This window comes from Thamnophis sirtalis, unplaced genomic scaffold (genome assembly GCF_051295495.1).
Source record: "Thamnophis sirtalis isolate CommonGarterSnake01/CBP01778 unplaced genomic scaffold, rThaSir2_p1.2 scaffold_10, whole genome shotgun sequence".
In the NCBI taxonomy this organism is placed as follows: Eukaryota; Metazoa; Chordata; class Lepidosauria; order Squamata; family Natricidae; genus Thamnophis; species Thamnophis sirtalis.
The window spans coordinates 7,133,415-7,156,075 of NW_028261390.1; the positions used below are offsets into that span (position 1 = coordinate 7,133,415).

General features: G+C 46.5%; 1 protein-coding gene across 1 annotated transcript in view; it reads right to left on the bottom strand.

The window, feature by feature from the left end:
* Positions 1 to 21,780, bottom strand: part of CCNI (cyclin I) — a 60,216-nt gene extending 38,436 nt beyond the window's left edge. The window contains exons 1-2 of the mRNA XM_087723995.1: positions 21,387 to 21,780; positions 231 to 387 (exon numbers count right to left, since the gene is read on the bottom strand). Coding sequence (XP_087580121.1) covers positions 231 to 344 — 114 coding nt within the window. The 5' untranslated portion in view covers positions 345 to 387; positions 21,387 to 21,780. The remainder of the gene's footprint in view (positions 1 to 230; positions 388 to 21,386) is intronic.
* Between the last annotated feature and the right edge of the window lie 881 nt (positions 21,781 to 22,661).

The following is a 22,661-nucleotide window of genomic DNA, read 5'->3' on the forward strand; positions in this document are numbered from 1 at the left end:
CTCTGCACTCTTTCTAGAGTCTCCACATCTTTTTTTACATCATGGCAACCAAAACTGGATGCAAATATTCCAAGTGTGGCCTTACCAAGGCCTCATAAAGTGGTATTAAGAGTTCACGTGATCTTGATTCTATCCCTCCTGTTTATGCAGCCTAGAAGGACTGTCCTCTTCTGCAATTTTGTCAAGCCAAACTATCAAAAGAGGCAGAGCAAAGGTGAGGGAGGTTTTACCTGATTGGGCTGAATTCTGGGCATGTAGACTTTCCACATCTGAGCTTCCCTAGAGATTGCCATCTCTAAGAGGACCGACAACCTCTGGCTCTCCAGGGGCCCTGGAAACTTCATGGTACCCCTTGGGTCTGCCTGCCCCCCGACTGGATACAGCTACCTGCAAATGAAGGGGAGAACAAAACAAAGAATGAGCGATATGAAAAGAATCACATCCTGCACATTTTCCCAATCATTATTATTATTTTTGAGCTTCCAATATGAAACATCTGCAGAAAAAGGTTCCACCACAAAACCGCGGTAGACTAAAGCGCGCTCGACGAAAGTGCGTACCCGATGTCATCACAGCGCGACGAAAACATCATGCTGTGAGCGGTAAATTTAAAATTAACGCGAAAACCTTACCCTAACCCCCCCCAAACCTAACCCTAAACCTAACCCTTAACCTAACCCTAAACCTAACGCTAACCCTAACCCTAACCCTTAACCTAACCCTTAACCTAACCCTAACCCTAACCCTTAACCCAACCCTTAACCTAACCCTAAACCTAACCCTTAACCTAACGCTAAACCTAACGCTAAACCTAAAGCTAACCCTTAACCTAACCCTAACCCTAACCCTTAACGTAGCCCTAAACCTAACCCTAACCCTTAACCTAACCCTAACCCTAACCCTAACCCTTACCTTTTCGTGAATCAGCTTGCTTTAAAAGCGCTTTTTAAAGCACCCTTTTTTCTCCGCGGTGGTATTTGTTGCGCTGCTGATGACGTCAGGTACGCGCTGTAATCGGGCGCGCTTTAGTGGACCACAGTTTTGTCGTGCCACGCAGAAAAACACTCCGGGATCCCTGCTCCCACATAGTCAGGTTTTCCCCCCCCAATTTGTTCCATCAATTGCTTATCCAAGGCTCCTCCGTGAAATTGGAAACGGCAGGTAAGCTTCTCCAAAGGGCCAAATAACCAAAGTCCCTGTAAAAATCCAGGCATATAGGAGACTGCCGGTTGTCCTCGACTTATAACAGTTCGTTTAACGACGGTTCAAAGTTACAGCAGCACTGGAGAATGTGACTTATCACCTTTTTGTGACTCATCACCTTTTTTCACACGACCTTCGCAGCATCCCCATGGTCATGTGACCAAAGTTAAGCCGCTTGGCAACCGACTCATATTTATGACGGTTGCAGTGTCCCGGGGTTACGTGATCTCACCTTTTGCAAGCATCTGACGAGCAAAGTCAGTGGGGAAAGACAGATTCAGGGAACAACCTTGTTATTAACCGAAGTGCAGTGATTCACAAAACATAGAGCCGAGGTGGCGCAGTGGTTAGAGTGCTGTACTGCAGGCCACTTCAGCTGACTGTTATCTGCAGTTCAGCGGTTCTAATCTCACCGGCTCAGGGTTGACTCAGCCTTCCATCCTTCCGAGGTGGGTAAAATGAGGACCCAGATTGTTGGGGGCGATATGCTGACTCTCTGTAAACCGCTTAGAGAGGCCTGAAAGGCCTATGAAGCGGTATATAAGTCTACTGCTATTGCTATTGCTTCCGAGGTGGGTGAAATGAGGACCCAGACTGTGGGGGCGATATGCTGACTCTGTAAACCGCTTAGAGAGGGCTGAAAGCCCTATGAAGCGGTACATAAGTCTAAATGCTATTGCTATTGCTACCTGTGGCACGAAAGGTCAAAAAATGGGAGAAAAACTCATTTAATAACGCACCGAACAGCAAAAAATAAAGGGCCAATGGCGGCCTTTTAAATCGAGGCCTACCTTGTCTTATCTGAGGTATATATTTTCCCTGGAAAGTACTTCAGTAGCCAACTTACATAGCTTTTATTGCCCTGAAAAGATTTCAAATTGTAGCCGTAGTCCACAACTTACAACAGTTCGTTTAGGGACGGTTCAAAGTTACAACGGCCCTGAAAAAAGTGACTTATGACCACTTTTCACGCCTATGACCATTGCAACATCCCCTTCCCCATGCTCACGTGATTTACATTCACAGGCTGACTCACGTTTATGACGGTTGCAGTGTCCCCAGAGTCACGGGATCCCCTTGGGCGGCCTTCTGACAAGCGAAGTCAACGGGGGAGCCAGATTCACTTAACGACGGCCTTACTAATTGAACCACTGCCGTGATTCGCTTAACGACAGTGGCAAGAAAGGTGGTGAAAAGGGGGCAAAACTCACTTGACAGACGTCTCACTTAGCAATGTAAATTTGGAGGTCAACCGTGGTCGCAAGTCGAGGACTGCCTCTATTGGGATTTATTCCCTCCCCACCCACCCCCGACGAATGGCATATGTGTCTGCTGACGTCCATGCCAAGGATCGTCCCTTGAAACGCAGCCAATTGCCAATCACTGTCGTAAGCTACATTTCTTTTATGGAGGGCAGGGCACGCCACACATTCGGTCTTTCATCATTTATGGCTTGCTGCAATCTCCAGAACGAGCAGACGGCATCAATTATGCATCAGCAGCAAAGCAGCTCAGCAGAAAAGTCTTTACAATAACCCAGCTCCGGCAGGCTCCCTTTCTTGAACGCTGAACATGTTGAGCAACTCAAGGCCTAGGTCAGTGATGGTTAACCTTGTTTGGCTCGCGTGCCAAAGACGGGAGCGTAAGACGGGAGTGCAGAGGGGTTATCCATGTGCGTTTTTCGCCCTCCCCAGGCTCCGGAGGCTTTCTAGGAGCCTAGGGAGGGCGAAAACAGCCTCGCCGCCACCCTGGAGGCCCTCCGGAGACTTCAGGAGCTTCCCTGAAGCCTCCGAAGGGCGAAAACCAGCCCTACAGGCAAAACTGGAAGTTTGGGAACGGACTTCCAGTTTGACCATAGGGCCGGTTTTGCCCTCCCTCCCCCGGAGCCGTTCCTGAACTTCCGGTGTGCCCATAGGGCTGGTTTTTCACGCTCAAGGAAGCCTCCAGCCCCCTCCGTATGGGGGTCTCCTGCTTGGAGTAGAAGACCTCCAACATCCCTTCCAGCTTTATTCTGATTTTGAATTTCATTTGTTGATAAGATGCTAGTCCACTTACTTTGACCTTCTGTAAACTGTTGTGGTCCATGTTATAGACAAACCATTAAGCGTTAAGTTTATCGGGGTGCCCCTTCTTTCCCTCCTGGCATCCTGATATATGTGTCTTCTTGCTGCTTGTCCCAGTCAGAAATGGTCAGAAGTGAGTGAGGAAAGAGGAAGTAACTTTGGGTGATGCAAGCAGAGAGTAAGGGATGAGAAACTAAGTGACTCACAGGGAGAAAAGAAACCGAGTGTCACGAAGTTTATCCACTGATAACCTATCTCAACATGGGGCCGTCCAAACAGGGACTTTAACACCCATAACACTAAACCAGGATGCTGACCTTTTCCCCCCAAGCTTTAATTTGCAAAACGTGGAATGAGCAGTCCTTGACTTATGACCACAACTGAGCCCAAAACTTCCTGTTGTTAAGTGAGACAGACGTTTAAGTGAGTTTTGCCCCGTTTTAAGACCTTCCTAGCCACAGTTGTTAAACGAATCAGTGCAGTTAAAAGTTAGTAGCAGGGTTGTTAAGTGAATCTGGCTTCTCTCCATTGACGCTGCTTGCCAGACCGTCGCAAAAGGGAATCATGTCATCCCGGGGCACTGCAACCATCATAAATACGAGTAAGCGACTTTTCTCAGTGCCATTGTCTCTTTGAACGGTCACTAAACGAATGGTTACAAGTCGAGGACTACCTATGTATGTTTTCATTTATAATTGTTTTCACCATAAAGCCTGCTGGGGTGTTTTTCAGGAACAGAAAAACAGCATGTAAATCCAACAGTATTTTAAAAAAAAAAAAAATTAAAAGGAACTGGAGATTATCTTGAATGCCTAAAATGGCTTGGGCCTAGATTACGGGAGAGACTACCTTTGCTTCCATATAAACCCAAGGTGAAAAATTGCAAACGTTAGATGGGACAGCAATTTTCATTAGCAGAGGTTTTAATCCATTAAAAACATGGAAATCCAAAACAAAGGCCTGGAGACTACCAAATATATACAGTGGTACCTCAGCACTCATAATTCATCGATTCGAGGAGGCGCGATGAGTACCAAAAACTATGTGTACCAAACAAGTATTTCCCATAAGGCAGCGGTCCAGAGGTGGGTTCCTACCAGTTCGCACCAGTTTGGTAGAATCGGTTCGTCAAATCTACCGAACCGGTTAGAAGAGGTTCCACCAGTGGACCCGGAAAGCAGGCCACACCTACAGAAGAGGTTCCAAAAAATTTTGAAACCCACCACAGACAGACAGACAGACAGACAGTCACACACACACAGACTCACACAGAGAAAGAGAGAGAGAGAGAGAGAGAGAGAGAGAGAGAAAGAAAGAAAGAAAGAAAGAAAGAAAGAGTGAGAGATGAAAGAAAAAAAAGGAAAAAGGGACAGAGACAAAATAAAGGAGAGAGAGAGAGAGAGAGCATGGCCGGCAAGCCACTCCCACCAAGTCACATGGCCGGCAAGCCACTCCCACCAAGTCACATGGCCGGCAAGCCACTCCCACAAAGGAGGCCACACCCACAGAGTAGGTTCGAAAAATTTTTGAAACCCACCACTGCAGCGGTCCCCAACCTTTCCACCTTGGGGGCCCCGCGTGGAGGGGGGAATGTGAGTGGCAGGAACATGCACGCGCCCAGCTCCAATGGAAAGGGGAAGAAAGGGGAAGACAGATGTAGGTACAGGGAGAAATTTTTTAAAAATAGCATAGACTTCCTACTTTTTTCAGTAAAACACACAGAATTGGAAAGGACCTTAGAGGTCCTCTAGTTCAACCCTAACTAGGGATTAAGAGAATTAAACAAAAACCTAAAAGCCAAGAGGATGGACAACATAGACTGAGGCTTGCGCGCGAAACTCCAACTCGAGTGAACGAAGGGGTCAAGCGCTCTTCCCTCATGTGAGTGGAGCATCACGCGTGAGCACAAGGGCCCACTGCTCATGCGAATGGAGCTTCACATGTGTGTTTGCCCATCGTTTGTGTGGCCCGGTTTCAAATAGGCTGTGGCCTACTGGCAGGCTACGACCCCAGTGGTTGGGACCTCTGCCATAAGGAATAATGTTGTGGGTCACCAAACAGCCGACATTGACAAATTCTAGCCTGTGCAGTCGAGTACTAAACAAACAATGAATACCAGGACAAAATGTTTTCATCAAAAAGCGTTAAGTACCAAATTACATGAGTTTCAAAACAGCTGAGTACCAAGGTATCACTGTAAGTAGATGCCAACATTCATGAGATTTAAGATAGTGATTTTCCATGGCTTCAAAATAAAGAAATGGAGGGCAGGAAATATTTTTGTTCTTCAGTCCTACAGCTTGTGAGAAATAGTGAGTGGGCATGAAGATCTGGCCCAAACCTCTGTCCAGCTATTCCGGACCTGTGGAAAAGCCGTTGATGGTTCATGGAGGAAGATGGAAGCCTATAAAAGATCTTCCTGAGTTTCTTGGGTACAGAAGGTCCAACCAAGTACGACTATTAGGTCCTCTTCCAAAAGTGAGGAGGAGGAACTTTGGCTGAAGATTTCAGACGCCATTTCAACTTACTGAGGACAAGGTGTGACTTCTGAAGAACCTTACCACAACTGATCCTCAGTTTAAAACAAGAGGACAAAGAAGAACTATCTGGAAGGTCCACCTCAGGAAGTAATTTTGAGTGTCCTAACAAAATATACCACGGTGAGACCCGGACAACTGTTTTGGTCAGCTGATCACGTTCCGTTTCCATTCCGTTCCGTTCTCCTTCATTCTTGGGTGTTCCATCTTTTTCTCCATTGTTCAAAGATCACTAAGAACCGAGTCGTCAGTAAATGTTTCCTTGGGATTACACGCTGATCATGTTTCACCCATCTGAACTCTTACTAAGGGTTCTTTTCTCAAGCATGAATATGAAGAAGGCCTCTCTCATATGCATTTTTTTCCCCCTTACTTTAACAAAGTCCCGCATTTGCTCCAAATAGATGATGGCTGAGATGGGACAGATCCGCAAGGATGGCAGGTGTATGCGGGGCGCGTGGGGCATGTCGTGCCCCCCCCCAGGAAATGGTGGGGATTGGCTTTGCAGGCGTTTAGATATTATAGGGGAGGGCTTATTTTCAGGGGAGGGCTTATTTTAGCACATGCACTCAAAAGTCCAATTGGGCTTATTATCCAGGGAGGTCTTATTTTCAGGGAAACAGAGTATGCCCGTGTGCATGTATATGTACCGGTATATGTACAATATGTATATCTATTACATGTGTCACTGTTTGCAGTGTTGAAATGCCCAGATAATTTCCCAAAAAGCATGCTTATTAAATCTGAAGCAAAGCAAAACCATTGCACCCACTTCCCTGCAATGCAAGGTCAGGGGCAGCCTTGTGAAATAAGGAAGCAATTGTTTAGATTGGCTCATAAAATGTAGATTTCTGCCATTTGCCGAGATTACTCATCCCTGCTATAAAGGGCATGTCCTTAAGATGCTGTAGAGGATGTGTCTCAATTAGTAAGCCATTCCAACACTTGCTCAGGTTCTTCTACTCGGGAAGGTAATCCGACAACCAATGTGAGGTGAGTGGTTAGAGCCGTGATGGCAAACCTATGACGCCCATGCAACAGGTGGCACGCGGAGCCATATCGGTGGGCACGTGAGCTCAGATCTGGCGTGTGCACCAGCCAGCTAATTCTCGGGCCTTCTAGGCTCACCGGAAGTCATGAAACAGGCTGTTTTTGGTCTGGAGGGGGGAGAAAGCTGTTTTCACCCTCCCCGGGCTCCTAGAAAGACTCTGGAGCCTGGGGAGAGTGAAAAACGGGCCTTCCGGTCTGACCGGAAGTTGGAAAACAGGCCGTTTTCAGCTTCCGGGTAGGTGACGAAGGCAGGTTTTGCCCACCCCAGGCTCCTAAAAAGAGAGAGGGCAAAAAACAGGTCCACTCCCTGGGGGGGTGTCGCATGCGTGGGTGCATAGAATTATGGGTGTGGGCACATTCACGCACAACCCCCTCGCACGCTGCCCTCACTTTTGCACACAATGGCAAAAAGGTTAGCCATCACAACGTTCCTCAACCGTGGCAGCTTTCAAGATGGGTGGACTTCAACTCCCAGAATTCCATCTGCCAATGTATGGTTAGAGACTGAAACCGAACATTGCAAATCACAACTTTCCCATGGGCCTACAGGTAGTCCTCGACCTATGATCACAATTCAGCCCAAAATCTCTGTTGCTCAGCAAGGCAGTTGTGAAGTGAGCTTTCCCCCATTTTACAATCTTTCTTGCCGCAGTTGTTAAGTGGAACCTGGCTTCCTCATTGACTTTGCTTGTCAAGAAAATCACAAAAGGGGATTCCCCATGGCCTCGGGACACTGCAACCGACAGAAGGGCGCTTTAAAACAGCGCGGCGGCGGAAAGCCGATTTAAATTAAGGTAAGGGTTAGGATTAGGTTTAGGGGTTTGCTTTAGGGTTAGGTTTAGGGTGCTTCAGAAGGCGCGGATTTGCCCTCCGCCCTTATGTCAGCGCGGTAAGGTCGCATTTGCTTTAGCGATTCGGACGGCGCGGATTAGCACTCGCGCTTATGTCTCCGCGGATAAGGGCTTCGCGGTATTGTGGTGGAACCATCTGACTCAGTCCAATCAAGAGAGGACAAAGTCAACCCATCCTGGATACTCCTCCCCTCACTATGGAGAAGAAACCATTTGCAAGAAGTGCTTTCGGCGCAGATGGCTTTTAAAAATAATTGCGCGCATTAATGAACAGGGCAAACAGCCACAGCGTAATAGCCGGCACACGCATTTTGTAGATGAGCTGCCCTGGGTTCAATGGCCTGGCACTGCCTCTTTTAAAAGACAAAGAACAAGACTTTGTTCTTACTAGCAAAAATAGTGGCCTAATCTGACGCTAAATCTTCCAAGGATCAGAGTTAGTGCTAGCCGCTACAGGTGTCCCATTCTGACCAAAAGGATCAACCGGTGCTCAGCATAGAAATCCAAATTTAAGCAATATACAAAGATGGTTGTCCAGGCTGTGTGGTGTTGGAATGTGTTCTTGGGAAATAATATCCATCCTAATATCCAAGACAAGAAGAATATGCCAGGACCAAATTCATGATTTTTTTGCCATGTATTCATTGTCATGTATGAAAATTAAGATGTGCCCATGTGATCGGCTGTAAGATGAGTAATATGATTTATTTATTTATTTTCATATAAAGGAAGCTGCACCTCACTGGTTAATAATGGCTTACACATTGCGTGACCCATCAAAACTGCGCTCTACTAAACCGTGCCCGATTAAACTGCGTCGCTGACGTCATCAACAGGGCGACAACAGCCAGCGCGGAGAAAGAAGGGCGCTTTAAATAGCGCTTTGAAAGGAAGCCGATTCAACTTAAGGTTAGGTTTAGGTTTAGGGGTTAATTTTAGGTTTAGGGTTTACAGCGTGCTTCTGTGTCCGTGCTGTTGTCGCCCTGTTGATGACGTCACCTACGCGGTTTAGTCGGACACAGTTTAGTCGAGCGCGGTTTTGTGGTGGAACCTACACATTGATATCTGAATATAGATCTTTTTAACATTCACATTTTCTTGCATTTTTTTAATCTAGGTCAGTGGGGGCTAACATTTTTGTTGTCACATGCCGAAATCATGCGTGTGCACCAGTGGTGGGATTCAAATAATTTAACAACCGGTTCTCTGCCCTAATGACCATCTGGGTAGGTGGGGCTCGGTGGTCATGTGCCTGGGTGGGCGTGGCCAACTCAACGTCACTCATGTCGATGGACGCTTCGCCTTAGCTGTTACAATGGTAATAAGGGTTAACCGGAGAGGCAGTTTCTGTAAGCAGAGCAATAAAGATGAGGCTAGAAACACCACCAGAATGTTTCCTTCCTGCCTTCCTTACAGGATTAGCCCTGTAAAGTGGAAAAAAACAAAAGGAGATTTCTTCCAACAATCGCTTCTCTGAACTACTTAGAATGTTACCAAACCGGTTCTCCCGAATAGGTGCGAACTGGCTGAATCCCACCACTGGTGTGCACCCATAATGCAATGCACGTATAACTCTCCGTGCATGCACATGCGCCCAGCCCCCATCACCCATTTTTGGCTTCAGGAGCAGGAGACCTTCTGGGCTTATAATCCAGGGAGGTTTTATTTTCAAAGAAGCAGGGTACATGACTTTGAACAGATTGCATTTAATGCCATATGCAGGTAGTCCTCAATATATGGTCCATATATGGAGACTGTTAAAACGAAGCATTTCCCTTCATGATCTCCCCGTATTTGCTCTCGCCAATGAATCGTTAAATGAATACGGGAGTCGTTAAGCAAAGCACAGGGTAACTCAGGAGTGGGGGGGTTGGCTCTAAGGCCTCCCCCATCCCGCGAAAAAAACCTATCCTCCGCTTCCTGAGACATGTAGCTTCTACTGTAGCTCTGAACATTCGCTGGGTGTCCAGTCATAAAAGAAGAAGTACCTGAACCAGAAAACGGCTGAATTTTTTTTCCTGAAAGATGGACCATTTTAATCCCGTTTCTGGGATGGACGTGAATGTGATGCTAAATGCAGAGCTGCCACTGAAGGAGGGGAGGGAATCCTCACCCACTCATACAAAATATTAACGTTCACTCAAAAGATTTATGCCATCATTTCTGTGAGCCAATAATGGGCCATGGAGGAGGAGGAGGAGGAGGAGGAGGAGGAGGAGGAGGAGGAGGAGGAAGAAAAATGTGCTTAGTGTGTTTTAAATGTTATGCGAGGCTGCAAAAAATACATTCCAGAAAGGGCTGCAATTTTTAAGAACAGCCCTACAGAGCTTGGATTATAGCTAATTCTGCTCTTTGGCCAACTAGTTTGCAGAGCACCTCTTTCTTCTGCTAGTTTCTTCTGCAATCTCTTCTTCCTGGGTCTTAATTTAAGAGAGCCCACCAATGAAACTGAACCTTGGAAGAATCAGGACAGATGAAAAGGAAATATGCTTTTTTACACAACGTGTAAGTGAACATCGGCATTTACTATCAGGAGATGTGCTTCAATCAATCAATCAATCAGAAAACAGCTGGAATGGACCTTGGAGGTCTTCTAGTCCAATCCCCTGCTCAAGCAGGAGACCCTCGATTAGGGGTGTCAAACTCAAGGCCCGGGGGCTGGATCCGGCCTGCGGAGGACTTAGATCTGGCCCACCGGCTGCCCTGGAAACAAGCAAAGGGCTGGCCCTCAGTGCCAATGAAAACGGAGCTCCATTTCTTTCTGACAGAGGGTTGCAGGAGGCCATCGCAGCCTCAAACGGAGCTCACGAGGGCTGCACTTCTTAGCTCCATTTTTGCTGGCGGAGGGTTGTCGGCGGCCAATGCAGCCAAAACAGAGTTTGGGAGCCTGTTTTTGCTGGCAACACCGACATGAGTGGCGTTGAGCTGCCCTGCCCACTCCGGCCCTGTCCACCCAAAGTCAAATTACAACTCTGATGCGGCTCACAACAAAATCGAGTTTGACACACCCCTGCCCTAGATTATTCCAAATAAATAGTTGTCCTTCCTAAAAACCTCCAGTGTTGGAGCACCCACAGCTTCTGGAGGCAAGCCATTCCACTGGTTAATTGTTCTCACTTGTTAGGAAGTTTCTCCTTAATTCCAGGTTGCTTCTCTCCTTGATTAGTTTCCACCCATTGCTTCTTGTTCTGCCCTCAGGTGCTTTGGAGAATAGCTTGACTCCCTTCTTCTTTGTGGCAGCCCCTCAAAATTGGAATACTGCTATCATGTCAACTCTGGTCCTACTTTTCACTAGACTAGCTATACCAGAGGGCTGCAACCTGCGGCTCCGGAGCTGCATGTGGCTCTTTCATCCCTCTGCTGAGGCTTCCTGTCGCTCACAGCTGCCAATGTATAATACCCCACCCCCGATTTATTGAGGTTTTCCACCCATCTTTTTTTTCATATTTTTTCAAAATATTTTTGTTGCATGCAGGAGTAAAAATTTATTTTTTCTGTAGCAGTTCGTTGATTTCATAAATGCAACACGCTATAGTTTTTATACATAGCATAAAGGTAAAAAAATAATAACATTCAGTGCTATCTTCATTTTAGATGTCAAAAGGGTTTTGTGGCTCCCGATGTTTTCTTTTCTGTGGGAGATGGGTTCAAATGGCTCTTTTGAGTGTTTAAGGTTGCCGACCCTTGAGCTATACCCAATTCCTGCAACCATTTGTGTGTTTTATGAAACATATGAAGAATGACTGGAGGGATTGTTGACAAAACCGTGGCGATAAAACCGCGTCGTCAAAAGTGCGCCGATGAATTAGCACACGAATGGTTGCGCGCCGACAAGAGCGCCGACAGAAGCGCCATTACAGTTAAGGTAAGGGTTAGGGTAAGGGTAAGGGTTTGGGTTTAGGGTTAGGTTTAGGGTTACCACCTTTAGGGTTAGGTTTAGAGCGCGCTTCTGTCGGCGCGCTGTTGTTGGCGGGCTTCTGTGCTCATTTGTCGGCGCGCTTTCAAACTCGTAGTTTTCTCCCTGCAGTTTTGTCAGCGCGCTTTTGTTGAGCGCGCATTTGTCAGTGAACCGACTGGTCAAAGGTAGACCTTGAGTTACGATGGACACCCCCCCCCCCAAGATACAATTCAGATTCACAGTTCCAATAGTTGGGTCACGTATTTGCATTTTGGGTGTTTGGCAACCAGTCTACATTTATGGCCATTGACAAGAGATTAATGTCATATGCAAAGGATCAAGACCATACATTAAGTTGCAATTCAAACATGTAACTTAAGTTCAATACTAAATTGGCACTAGGTAAGGGACAACAAAATCCAAGTGAAATTGGACTTGGAAGTTTGTGGCAATGTAACAACTCTAAGCTGATGGCATGCTTGACTCCACCCCTTAGCTCTGCCTGTTTGTCTGCTACATGGACACGTTTAGCCTGGAGACATCAAGACGGCCTCACAGATGCCTCCAGGTATCTAAAGAATTGTCATGGGAGAAATTGTTTTAACATTGTTCCAGAAGATAAAGGAGTTTAAATTGCAAGTACATTTTTGCTGGACACCAGGAGAACATTCCTAGGATTCGTTCAGCCATGAAATATCCTTAAGAGATGGTGGTCTCACGTTCACAGGAGGACTTCAAACGGAGACTGACTGGCCATCTGTCATCTCTGCACCGGCTAGGGTATCATGCTCTTTTAGATAACTTCCAACCTTTGCATTCTTTCCTTCTATGATTACAGCTCAGAACCCATCTTCCCTCCTCCACAAAATAAAACTGCTACATGACTTTGAACAGATTGCATTTAATGTCATGTACAGGTAGTCCTCGAGATACAACTGCAATGGGGCTTGCCCATTATGGTATCGTATCGCCGGGCCATTAAAGGAAGCATATCGATGAACAATTCCCTACCCCCAATTGCTGCTCTCCCCAATGAATCATTCAATGAACATGTGGGACATTAAGTGAAGCACAAGTGTTGTGGCCCGCCAGCAGAGCTGGCAGCAGATTTAGAGAGTGAGGAGGTTGGGGAGGAACATGGGTCAGTCCTGGAGTCTGGGGAAGGCTCTGATGAGGGCTTGGAGGCAGAGAGGGGGGCGTTTGACAGTTATCAGCTGTCTTCGGAGTCCGGCAGCAGGCAGAAGAACAGCTGGAGTCTGTTTCCAATGTGCGCATGTGCAGAGTTGCCAGATGAAGGGAACAGCTAAGGGACAAGGGGCGATGGGAGTAAGGCTACAGGTGGACGGTGAATGGCCCCTCCCAGAGGGAATAAAAGAGGAGCGAAAGGGGAGTGGAGTCTGCAGGAGACAATTAGTTCATGCCTGCATTCTGGCCAAGTATTGTGGCGTCTGAACGATATCGGCCTGGCCACTCTCCAAGCCTGATAAAGGTCGGTAATTGTGAACTATCTTGAAAGACTGTGGGAAAGGAAAGACTTTGCCTGAGAGGAATTCACTGTAAATTAAGTAAAAGGGGTTTAGGACTCGGCTTTGTGCTGCTGGAGAAGCCTAGGTCAGAACAACAGAGTGCCGGGGAAGCCCTGGGCGGCTTAGCATAGGCATCGATTGGCCTGCCCCACACCTCCCAGGGCCTCTCGTGATCCTCGTGAGACAACCCGTGGTACACTTCCCCACAGACCTTTCCCCACTTTCACTGGATCCCCACTGGCCTTAGGCCCAATTCCCATCCCAGCATGGGAAGAGAAGGCTTATGGAGACCTACTGGGGGAGGAGATAAGCGGGGTGGGGGGGGGAGGAATTACAGCATCCCTGAGGTCAGTTGTAAGAGTGAACAACTGCAGGGGCCAATTAAGTTAGGCTCCTGGGGAGTGGAAAAAATGAACCAAAAGTGGCTTGTTTTTCACGAAAACGGGCCTGTTTTTTGTCAAAAAAATTGCATGCATAGCCTTATGGAGGCTTATAGAGTGCTGCTGGGGGCGGGGGGGGATAAAATGGCCCACTTTTCACTCAGTTCTGCCCTCCCCAGCCCCCAGGAGCTCTCTGAAAGCCTCCATAAGGGTATGCATAGCCACTTTTGTGAAGGGGGCAGGCCTTCGGGAGGCAAGTATTCGATATATAAGATGCACCCAGATTTTCAGCCTTTTTGAGGGGAAAAAGGTGCGTCTTATACGACGAAAAATACAGTAATGTTTTTGGGGAGGGCTTATTTTTGGGAGAGGGCTTATTTTAGCACATGCGCTCAAAATCCTGATACGGCTTATTATCCGGGGAGGTCTTATTTTCAGGGAAACAGGGTATCTGCTGATCCACATCTCCCCACCAACCATCAGGGAACTGGGTTTACATTTAGACTAGAATCATTATTGTAACTTATCACCACAGGCCATTTTTTTAAAAGTCTGAACTGGATTGAGTTGCTCCTTAGCAAATTCACGGAATGCAGGTGAGAGTTTAAGTGGGCACACAAATGCAGATTGGTCTGGTCTTCGCTTATCCCTTAACAGTTCAGCAAATATTTAACATGGGATCGGAAAATTCCCAGACATCTTTCAGTTAACCCTGGTTACATACTTAGCCATAATAACAAACACCTCGATCTACAGGACTATATATTTTCCAACCAAGGTTGACCTCTCCTCCACTAGTATAAAATTATGAGTTGTCCTCCATTTTGCTGGGACTAGGGTTAGCCACAGGGGACACGGTGGCTCAGGGGCTAAGATGCTGAGCTTGTCGATCAGAAACGCTGGCACTTCGGCGGTTCGAATCCCTAGTGCCGGGCAACAGAGTGAGCTCCTGTTACTTGTCCCAGCTTCTGCCAACCTAGCAGTTCGAAAGCACGTAGAAATGCAAGTAGAAAAAAATAGGGACCACCTTTGGTGGGAAGGGAACCGTTCCGTGCGCCCTCGGCGTTTAGTCATGCTGGCCACATGACCACGGAAACGTCTTTGGACAGCACTGGCTCTTTGGCTTTGAAAGGGAGATGAGCACTGCCCCCTAGAGTCGGAAACAACTAGCACATATGTGTGAAGGAAACCTTTAACTTAGGGCTAGCCACAAATCCTGGGGGGGGGGGGGTGTTGCAGTAGCATCAATGCTATGACACTCTCCGCCCCTTTATATCCTCATCTGCTCTTACTTTGATAGGCCTCAGAAAAGCCTTCAAAACCTAAAGCTTTAAGAGGGTTTTGGAATTACAGATGTCATCAGTTTATTTATTTTTTTACTGTCATTTAATTTGGGACGATTGTTTGTTCTTACGTAATTTTACTTGCACCACTGATATTTTATCATTCTGATGATAACCCTTTGAGAATCTCCTGACTTGCAATGATAAATTGCCAGAATGAATAGATAAAAGAGTAAATGTTTGGAAAAGATTAAAATATTTTGTTCTCGTATAGGTTTACAGCTGCCTGGCAAATGGTCAAAGGATAATCTTTCAGGATACATTTTCATACCTTGGCAATATACTCAGAGAAAGGGAATCTTTAAATTTTTCCCTTCTCCTCTCTCTCTCTACATACTGTGGGAAGTTATCATCCAGCCCTCTCCCAAAAAAATGAAATATCCTAGGAAATATTGAAAAGGCAGAATATTTCTCTGGATATGAAAAGAAAGAAATGTTTTAAAAGACAGAATAATTGCCTGTAGCTTCCTGCCCATCCCCACTTCTGTCAATGGGCCATTAAGAAGGCCAAGCTAGTCCACTCTACATAATAAAGACTTCTCCACCAGCTACAGGAAAGCATGATAATATTGGCCCCAACTGACCACATGGCATCTGAGAACTCAACCAAACCTGGATTCAAAACACAGCCTAGAGAGTTGCCCCTGCATGGTCCCATGGGAGTCTGACAACCAATCAGAATACATTTCTTACACAGGAACAGGAAACAGAGAGGTGGGACTGAACAGGTTATAAAATGCCTAGCAAGCCCCTCCCTCAGCTCTTCTCTTCTTCTCCACCAACACTGAAGCATGTGATCACCTTTTCGGTTCAGGGCTCAAGCCATGTGGTCCTGTCCACCATTAAAACCATCTTTCCAAGCAGCCTCCATGTCTTTTTACCCACTTGGAACCGAACCCAGAAGGACATCTCTTTCATCAATATATACCAGGGGTGGGTTTCAAACGGTTCGCGGCGGTCCCCGCGAACCGGTTGGTCGGCGAACCCGGAAGTAAGTAACTTCCAGGAACGGCAAAGGGCCCACCCACCCGCCCTCCTTACCGGTCTTTGAAAGCTTCTGCGCTTCCACGCAGGCGCATGGCACATACAGCGCCTGCGCGAGTCTCCGCGAGCAGCTGGAGCATCGCGCAGGCGCTAAGACGCATGCGTGAACTGCGCGCGTGCACGAGGACGCCGCCGGCCCCGTTCCAACCGAACCGGTTGGAACGGGATTAGCAACCCACCACTGATATATACATACATACACATTACTGGAGAGAAGAAAAGGAAGGAAGGAAGGAAGGAAGGAAGGAAGGAAGGAAGGAAGGAAGGAAGGAAGGAAGGAAGGAAGGAAGGAAGGAAGGAAGGAAAATGTGTGGATGGGAGTGAGGGTGGAAGAAATGGATGGATGGATGGATGGATGGATGGAAGGAACATGTGTGGATGGATGGAAGGGAGGGAGGGAGGGAGGAAAAATTGGATGGATGGATGGAAGGAAGGGAGGGAGGGATAAAAGATGTGTGGATGGGAGGGAGGGGGAAAGAAGGGAAGGAAGGAGGGTACTGCAGAACTACAGGGATGTTTTCTCTCTAAGATTAAACATTGGAACACCATATGCTTTATATTACAAGAATTATATAATTCTTTTAGAACTGCTGAAAACCAGAAGGAACATGGAGAAAGACGAATGTGTGAATATCAATCTTGGAGCAAACCTGGCCAAGCAAAAGGCTTTGTTTACCTAGCCTACAGGTTGCAGACTGATGCAGAGAGACACAGCAGGAGGTATTTCAGGTTGAACAGAAAGAGAACAGGCTGAACAATATTTCTGGATGATTTTGCAGACACCTTCACAGCCAGAGCTTCTGAACCGATACTAAAGAATTGTGAGTGTAATACCGGGAAGTCCTTGGGTTACAACTGTTTGTTTAGCGACCGTTCAAACTTCATTTTTATCATGTGACCATGAGGAAGTTGCAGCTATTGTTAAGTGTGAGAAACCATCACAAGTCACTTTTCCGGTGCCACTGTAACATCGACATCGAGCAGTCCCTAAAAGAATGGTTCAAAGTACCACCTGTATAAATCACACACACACACACACTTACAACAACCTTCTTTTCTTCTCTTGCTCCACACAAGTTATTCAGCAATTTTTGCCACTTTGCACAATTTGTCTCGATGCTCCCAATCGCAGGAAGGAACGTGAGATTTTTGCTGACTTCGAAGTTTCCTCACCAAATACTAATATGTTGTCACCACCCACGTGTATGAGATTTCAACAGTCGTTTTCAGGCAATTTCTAGATTTTCTGGCGAAGGAAAATGGTACACCTCTCTGAAGAAGCCTCTGGGAGGCTGTGGTTGCGGCTGCACAAACCGTTGATCATCAAAAGATCAAAACATTGACAGACTCCATGAATGGACGGCTTTAACTTAGCCGAAAAGATAGCATGGCTATATTGGTTACTGGTTTTTATTTTTTTTTAGATGTCTGCAATGTTTATTCGTACATTTTGAGTTGCTTGCTTATTATTTTCACTTTTAACAGATGAAAACAAACAAGTGAGATGGGAATTTTTTTGTTTTTCCTATAGTTGCTCAGTATTTCTGCGCACTAATAAGTTGCCCAATAAATTGTACACCCAAAAGCTTTTACTTTCACTTTCTTAAATGTTCAGGGTTTGAGGTTTATTAAAGTTTTGGATTGACCGAGAACACTGTAGTTGTTCAATAATAAAATCAATCCTCAAAAATACAACTTGACTAATAACTGTGCAGAGTATATTTTTGGCGTATAAGACGCACCTTTTTCCCTCAAAAAAGAGGCTGAAAATCTAACTGCGTCTTATACACTGAATACATCGTTTTTTGCCCCTTTCACCAAAATGGTCGTGCATAGCCTTTAGGAGGCTTTCCAAGCACTCCTGGGGGCTGGGGAGGGCAGAAATGAGCAAAAAATGGACCTTTTTTTGCTTAATATTGCCCCCCTCCAGCCCCCAGGAGCACTCTATAAGCCTCCTAAAGGCTATGCATGCCCTTTTCCCCCCAAAAAACGAGCCCATTTTTGTGAAAAACGGGTCGTTTTTGGGAGGTATGCAGAGTGCAAAAACATTTTTTTTTAAATTTGCCTCTTCAAAACTTTGGCGTGTCTTATACTCCTGTGCATCTTATACTCTGAAAAATATGGTAATTTGTTTCAATTGCTCCCCTCAGGAGACAGCCATAGGGCATTGAACGCCAAAACAACTAGACTCAAGACAGTATTTTTCCCTCATGCCATCACTCTGCGGAACACGTAATTCCCACAGCACTGTCTTAGGCCTAAAAATTTTACCCATGTAGTAGGCTGTATTGCTACAATCACCTTTCTCATTTCTCATGTACCCTATTATGTTCTCCTATTGGTATCTTATCTTATCCTTTATCGCTTGTTTGTATTTTAGGATTAATGATTGTGACCGCGATTTATGATCTATGACCTATCACTTTGTTGTTGGAGGTCAGGGGTCAGCAACCCTGGGCTTTGGAGCCACATGTGGCTCTTTCATCCCTCTGCTGTGGCTCCCTGTCGCCAGTCGGCATCACAATTTTGAGAGAACTTCCAATTTGGAGGGGGGGAGCAGGGCATGCCAGGGGAGACTATGGCAAGGAGTGGGTGTTCCGGTCAGTTCCATAATTGATAGGACTTTCGGTTAGGACAGGTAGAGGAAAAAGAAGGCCACACTAGGAGACTCTATGGTGGTGGAACTGGACTTCCGGCCAGCTCCAGAATTGAATTGTTGGGGGGGGGGGCGCTTCCAGTTAGGATCTTTGTGGGTTGTAGACCCCTGTTGTAGGTAGATACACTGGGATGAACTGGAGACAAATTCCTTGTAGGTTCAATCAAACTAGGTCAATAAAGAATTCAATTCAATACGTGCCAGAAACTTTGGGAGGGGAGAGGTTGCTAGTGAATCCAGAGCAGGGGTCTCCAACATTGGCAACTTTAAGACATATGGACGTCAACTCCCAGAATTCCTCAGTCAGCAAAGCTGACTGAGGAATTCTGGGAGTTGACGTCCATATGTCTTAAAAGTTGCCAACGTTGGAGACCCCTGATCCAGAGGGCCACAGAGAATTGCATGCATTTTCTATAGTCTTGTGAGGAACACACCACTCGCAAAAGAAATGTGTCGGCGCCAGCTCTTTTCTCCATTGTGAACTTTGCGAGAATTGGTGCAAACCAACGAAAGCTCAGGATAAACGCTTCCGGGCAAACATTTCAGTTGCTCTTTCCTCTCCTTGAAACTTCACACATTTGGCATCCAAAGATCAGTTTTGGCAACAAGGCCTCAGCCCCAGCCAGGAGTTTTCTTTTTTTAGTCAATATTTGGCCGAGGCTTATGCATGTCATTCAACACCAGTGCAATAAGATCTCTCGGACCGGTTGGCCCAGATCCATGCAGATTGTGGTCACTGGCAACGTCCAGCCCCTGACACACCCCTCGGGGCCTGCCCACTTGTGCCACAAACTGTGTCAAACTTATACAGCAGGGCACTTTTTCAAGAGGAGTGGCTCCCATCTGCAAATGTCCTTTGCTCCTGGCTAGTTGCAAAACACTGTACTGTTGATCAAAAGGTTTAAGGAAAGCAGGGTACTTTTGCAAAAGCTGGTTTCGGGTTTTTTATTTTTCCTGGAAGAGAGACAAACCAAAGATGCCAAGGCAAGGCCACCATTTAAACCATGGTTCGCACCTCCGGGGCAATTGCTGCAGTGGGGTGTATCCAATTTGGGAAATGCAGCTCTGTGTATTTTTTGGCAAGACTATGCTAGGCTGTGACATCACAGAAAGAAAAGAAAGCGAAGAGAAGGAAAGAAGGACACAAAAGAAAGAAAAAAAATACAGAAAGAAAAAAATAAAAGAGAGGAAGGGAAGGAAGGAAAAAAGAAAGAGAAGGAAAGAAGGAAAGAGAAAGAAAGAAAAACAGAAAGGGAGGGAGGAAAGAGGAGGAGAGAAGGAAAGAAGGAAAAGAACAAAAAGGAAAAGAGAGAAAGAAAAAATATAATAAGGTAGAGGTGGAGGGAAGGAAGGAAATAGAAATTGAAAGAGAAAGAAAAGGACTGAAAGAAAAAAATTGAGAAAGGAAGGGATGGAGGGAAGGAAGGAAAGAAAGAATGAAGGAAAGAGAAAGAAAGAAAAGGAAGGAAAAGAAAGACAGACAGAAAAAATAAAGAGAAAAGGGGGGAAGGAAGGAAAGAGACCCGCTGGACATAAACAAGGAAACTGAATCTCAGCAGCAGCAGGATGGGGTTTAAAATAAAATTCAAACCGCCTTATTTTTACTGTTTTCAAACGCTTTCGTTCCCCTGCAGGAGTTCTGCAGAAATCCTTCAAATGGCCTCGGTGCAAAAAAAAAAAAGGACTCCTAAATCTCAAGTTGAGCAGGTCATTTAAAAAATAAAAAGCATTGGAAACGATCCGAAGCGTCATCTTTGCACAGTCACTTTTGCCCCGTTGCAAGTCCCGTGCGTTGCACTTTGGGGGGGCTCTGCTTCCGCGCTCCCCCCGTCCTATCCCCAAACAATCCCGCCTTAATTCCCAGGGCCCGTCGCCTTCCCGGTTCCCATTGCAATAGCCAGTATAATAAAGGCACCTTTTGCAACCCTCCCGCCGGCCGTTTCTAGGGCACAAAGCTCGGCGCTCGCAACACACTTGACTAGGATGTTCCCCGGGTCCCCGCACGCATTTCATACGTAAACAACAACAAAAAAGGAGTGTTTTAACAACCCCCCCCCCCAGCCTTACTTTTAAAAGAAAGAAAAAATAACCCAAAGCAACGGCGCATAAGGAAAGCAATCTCCTTATCGCAATAAAATAAAATAAAATGCAAGGTTACTTTCGTGCAAAATAAAACCACAACGCTTACACACACACACACACACACACACAAAAGGCCTCCAAAACTCAACGGCGGCCTAGATTTGCAAATACGGGTGTTTTGCAAAAGAGGCCTCTCGGGCCGTCCAGGATGCAAAGGTGCAAATCCAGGCCCGAAATTAAAACAACACAAAAAAAAGTGCATTTAAAAAAAAAAAACTCAGAATGTCAGGAAGGGAGCAAATCCGTTTGCAAAACGATGCGTCCCCGGATTGCATTTCGTGAAGCCAAAATAATAATAATTAAAAAAAAATAAAAAGCACAGTTCCGGATCGGCTTCCTATATTTACAATCTCATCTGCAATAAAATAAAATCCTAAGCAAATTATTTATTTATTTTAAATGAAATACCCCTCTTGCTATCGGCCGAAAAAAAGCCAACCAGAAAGGATTGATTTCGGGAAAACTCCTCTAACTTGCAATAAATAATAACAACAACAATAATAATGTCAATGGTATGACTGAGTTTCATATTTAATGAATAAAGTATATAATAATAATTAGTCAATGGTATTTGTGAGGCATTTTTGAACGTTCAGTTGACTGAGTTTCATGCTTAATGAATAAAGTATATAATAAATTATATAATAATAATCCCCAACAATGCATATTTTATGGGCGTCCAGCAATGCTCACCTTCTTTCCTGCAAAGCGGTAAAAAAAAATCTCCGTTGCAACCGGCCGGCATTCGGTCCATTAAACTAGCATGATGGGATGTTGGTTCCCACCAAGGCCCAAGCTGGCTTGTTTCTTTGTTACTTTCCTGCTTGCTCCATCTTAGGAGACCCGGGAGAAAGAGAGGCGGAGGAGGAAGCGGCGGCGGGGTTCATTTCTCCATGGTGGGTGTGGAGGGGGGGGGGGGCGCTTAGTTGTCGTTGGGGGAGGGGGTTGCGGAGGATCGCGATTTATTTTGGGGGGGGGGAGTTGGAAAGACGAATTGGGGAGAGGGTGTCCCCCCCCAAAAAAGGCCGAGTTTGCAAAGCAGCGGCGCTTCCTCCGGGGTTGCAATGGCAGCTCCCACCGCCGCTGCTGCTGCTGCTGCCTGGGAGCCGCCAGCAAAGTGGGTGCAAACAGAAGAAAGAAAGAAAAGGGGGGGGGGGAGAGAAAAAAAGAGGGGAGGGGAAAAAAGGGGGTGGAAAGCAAAAAAAAAAAAGAGAGAGAGAGGCAGAGAGAAGCGGAGCGCAGAGCAAGCCGCTTCCCGGGGGGGAGGGGGGGAGAGCAGGGGAGGGAAAGAAGAGCCGGCAGCAGGCGGGTCTACCTCCTTCTCCTCCTCCCTCCTCCACCACCCCCGCAGGGAGCTCCGCCTGCTGTGCTTTGGCTCCGCCTCCTTCATCCCCCCCCCCCCCCGTCTCGCAGGGAGCTCTGCCTGCTGCTGGCTCCGCCTCCTCCTCCTCCTGAGCTTTGGACTGGCGGGCGAGCGGAGGAGGAGGAAGAGGAGGAGAGAAAGAGGAAAGCTTGGCGCGCGGCCGGCCGCGGGAGCGCGCGGGGCTTTTCTTTTTTTTCCCCTACCCAGGCCGCCTGGAGGGGGTGCGCGCGCAGCCCAGGCCAAGCTGCTGGAACCCCGCGCTGCTCGCGGGCACACACACACAAAAACACAACAAACACACATACACACACACACCCTTTGGGTTGGCTTTTGATTCTGAGGGAATGTTTGTAAGCTCAGGTTTCCTCAAACTGGTGCTTTTTTCAAGAGACAAACTGGACTTTCTTTGTTTTTCCCTCGAGACGTTTCGCTTCTCATCCCAAGAAGCTTCTTCAATTCTGCTGAGGAAGGATAGGATAGGATAATAACTGTATTGACACTTCGAATGTACACTAAGAGGCATGTCAGAAAGGAGGAGGAAGATATTTCGCTTCTATTGAAGAAGAAGGTTTTTATCTTCTTATCCAAGAAGCTTCTTCAGTTGG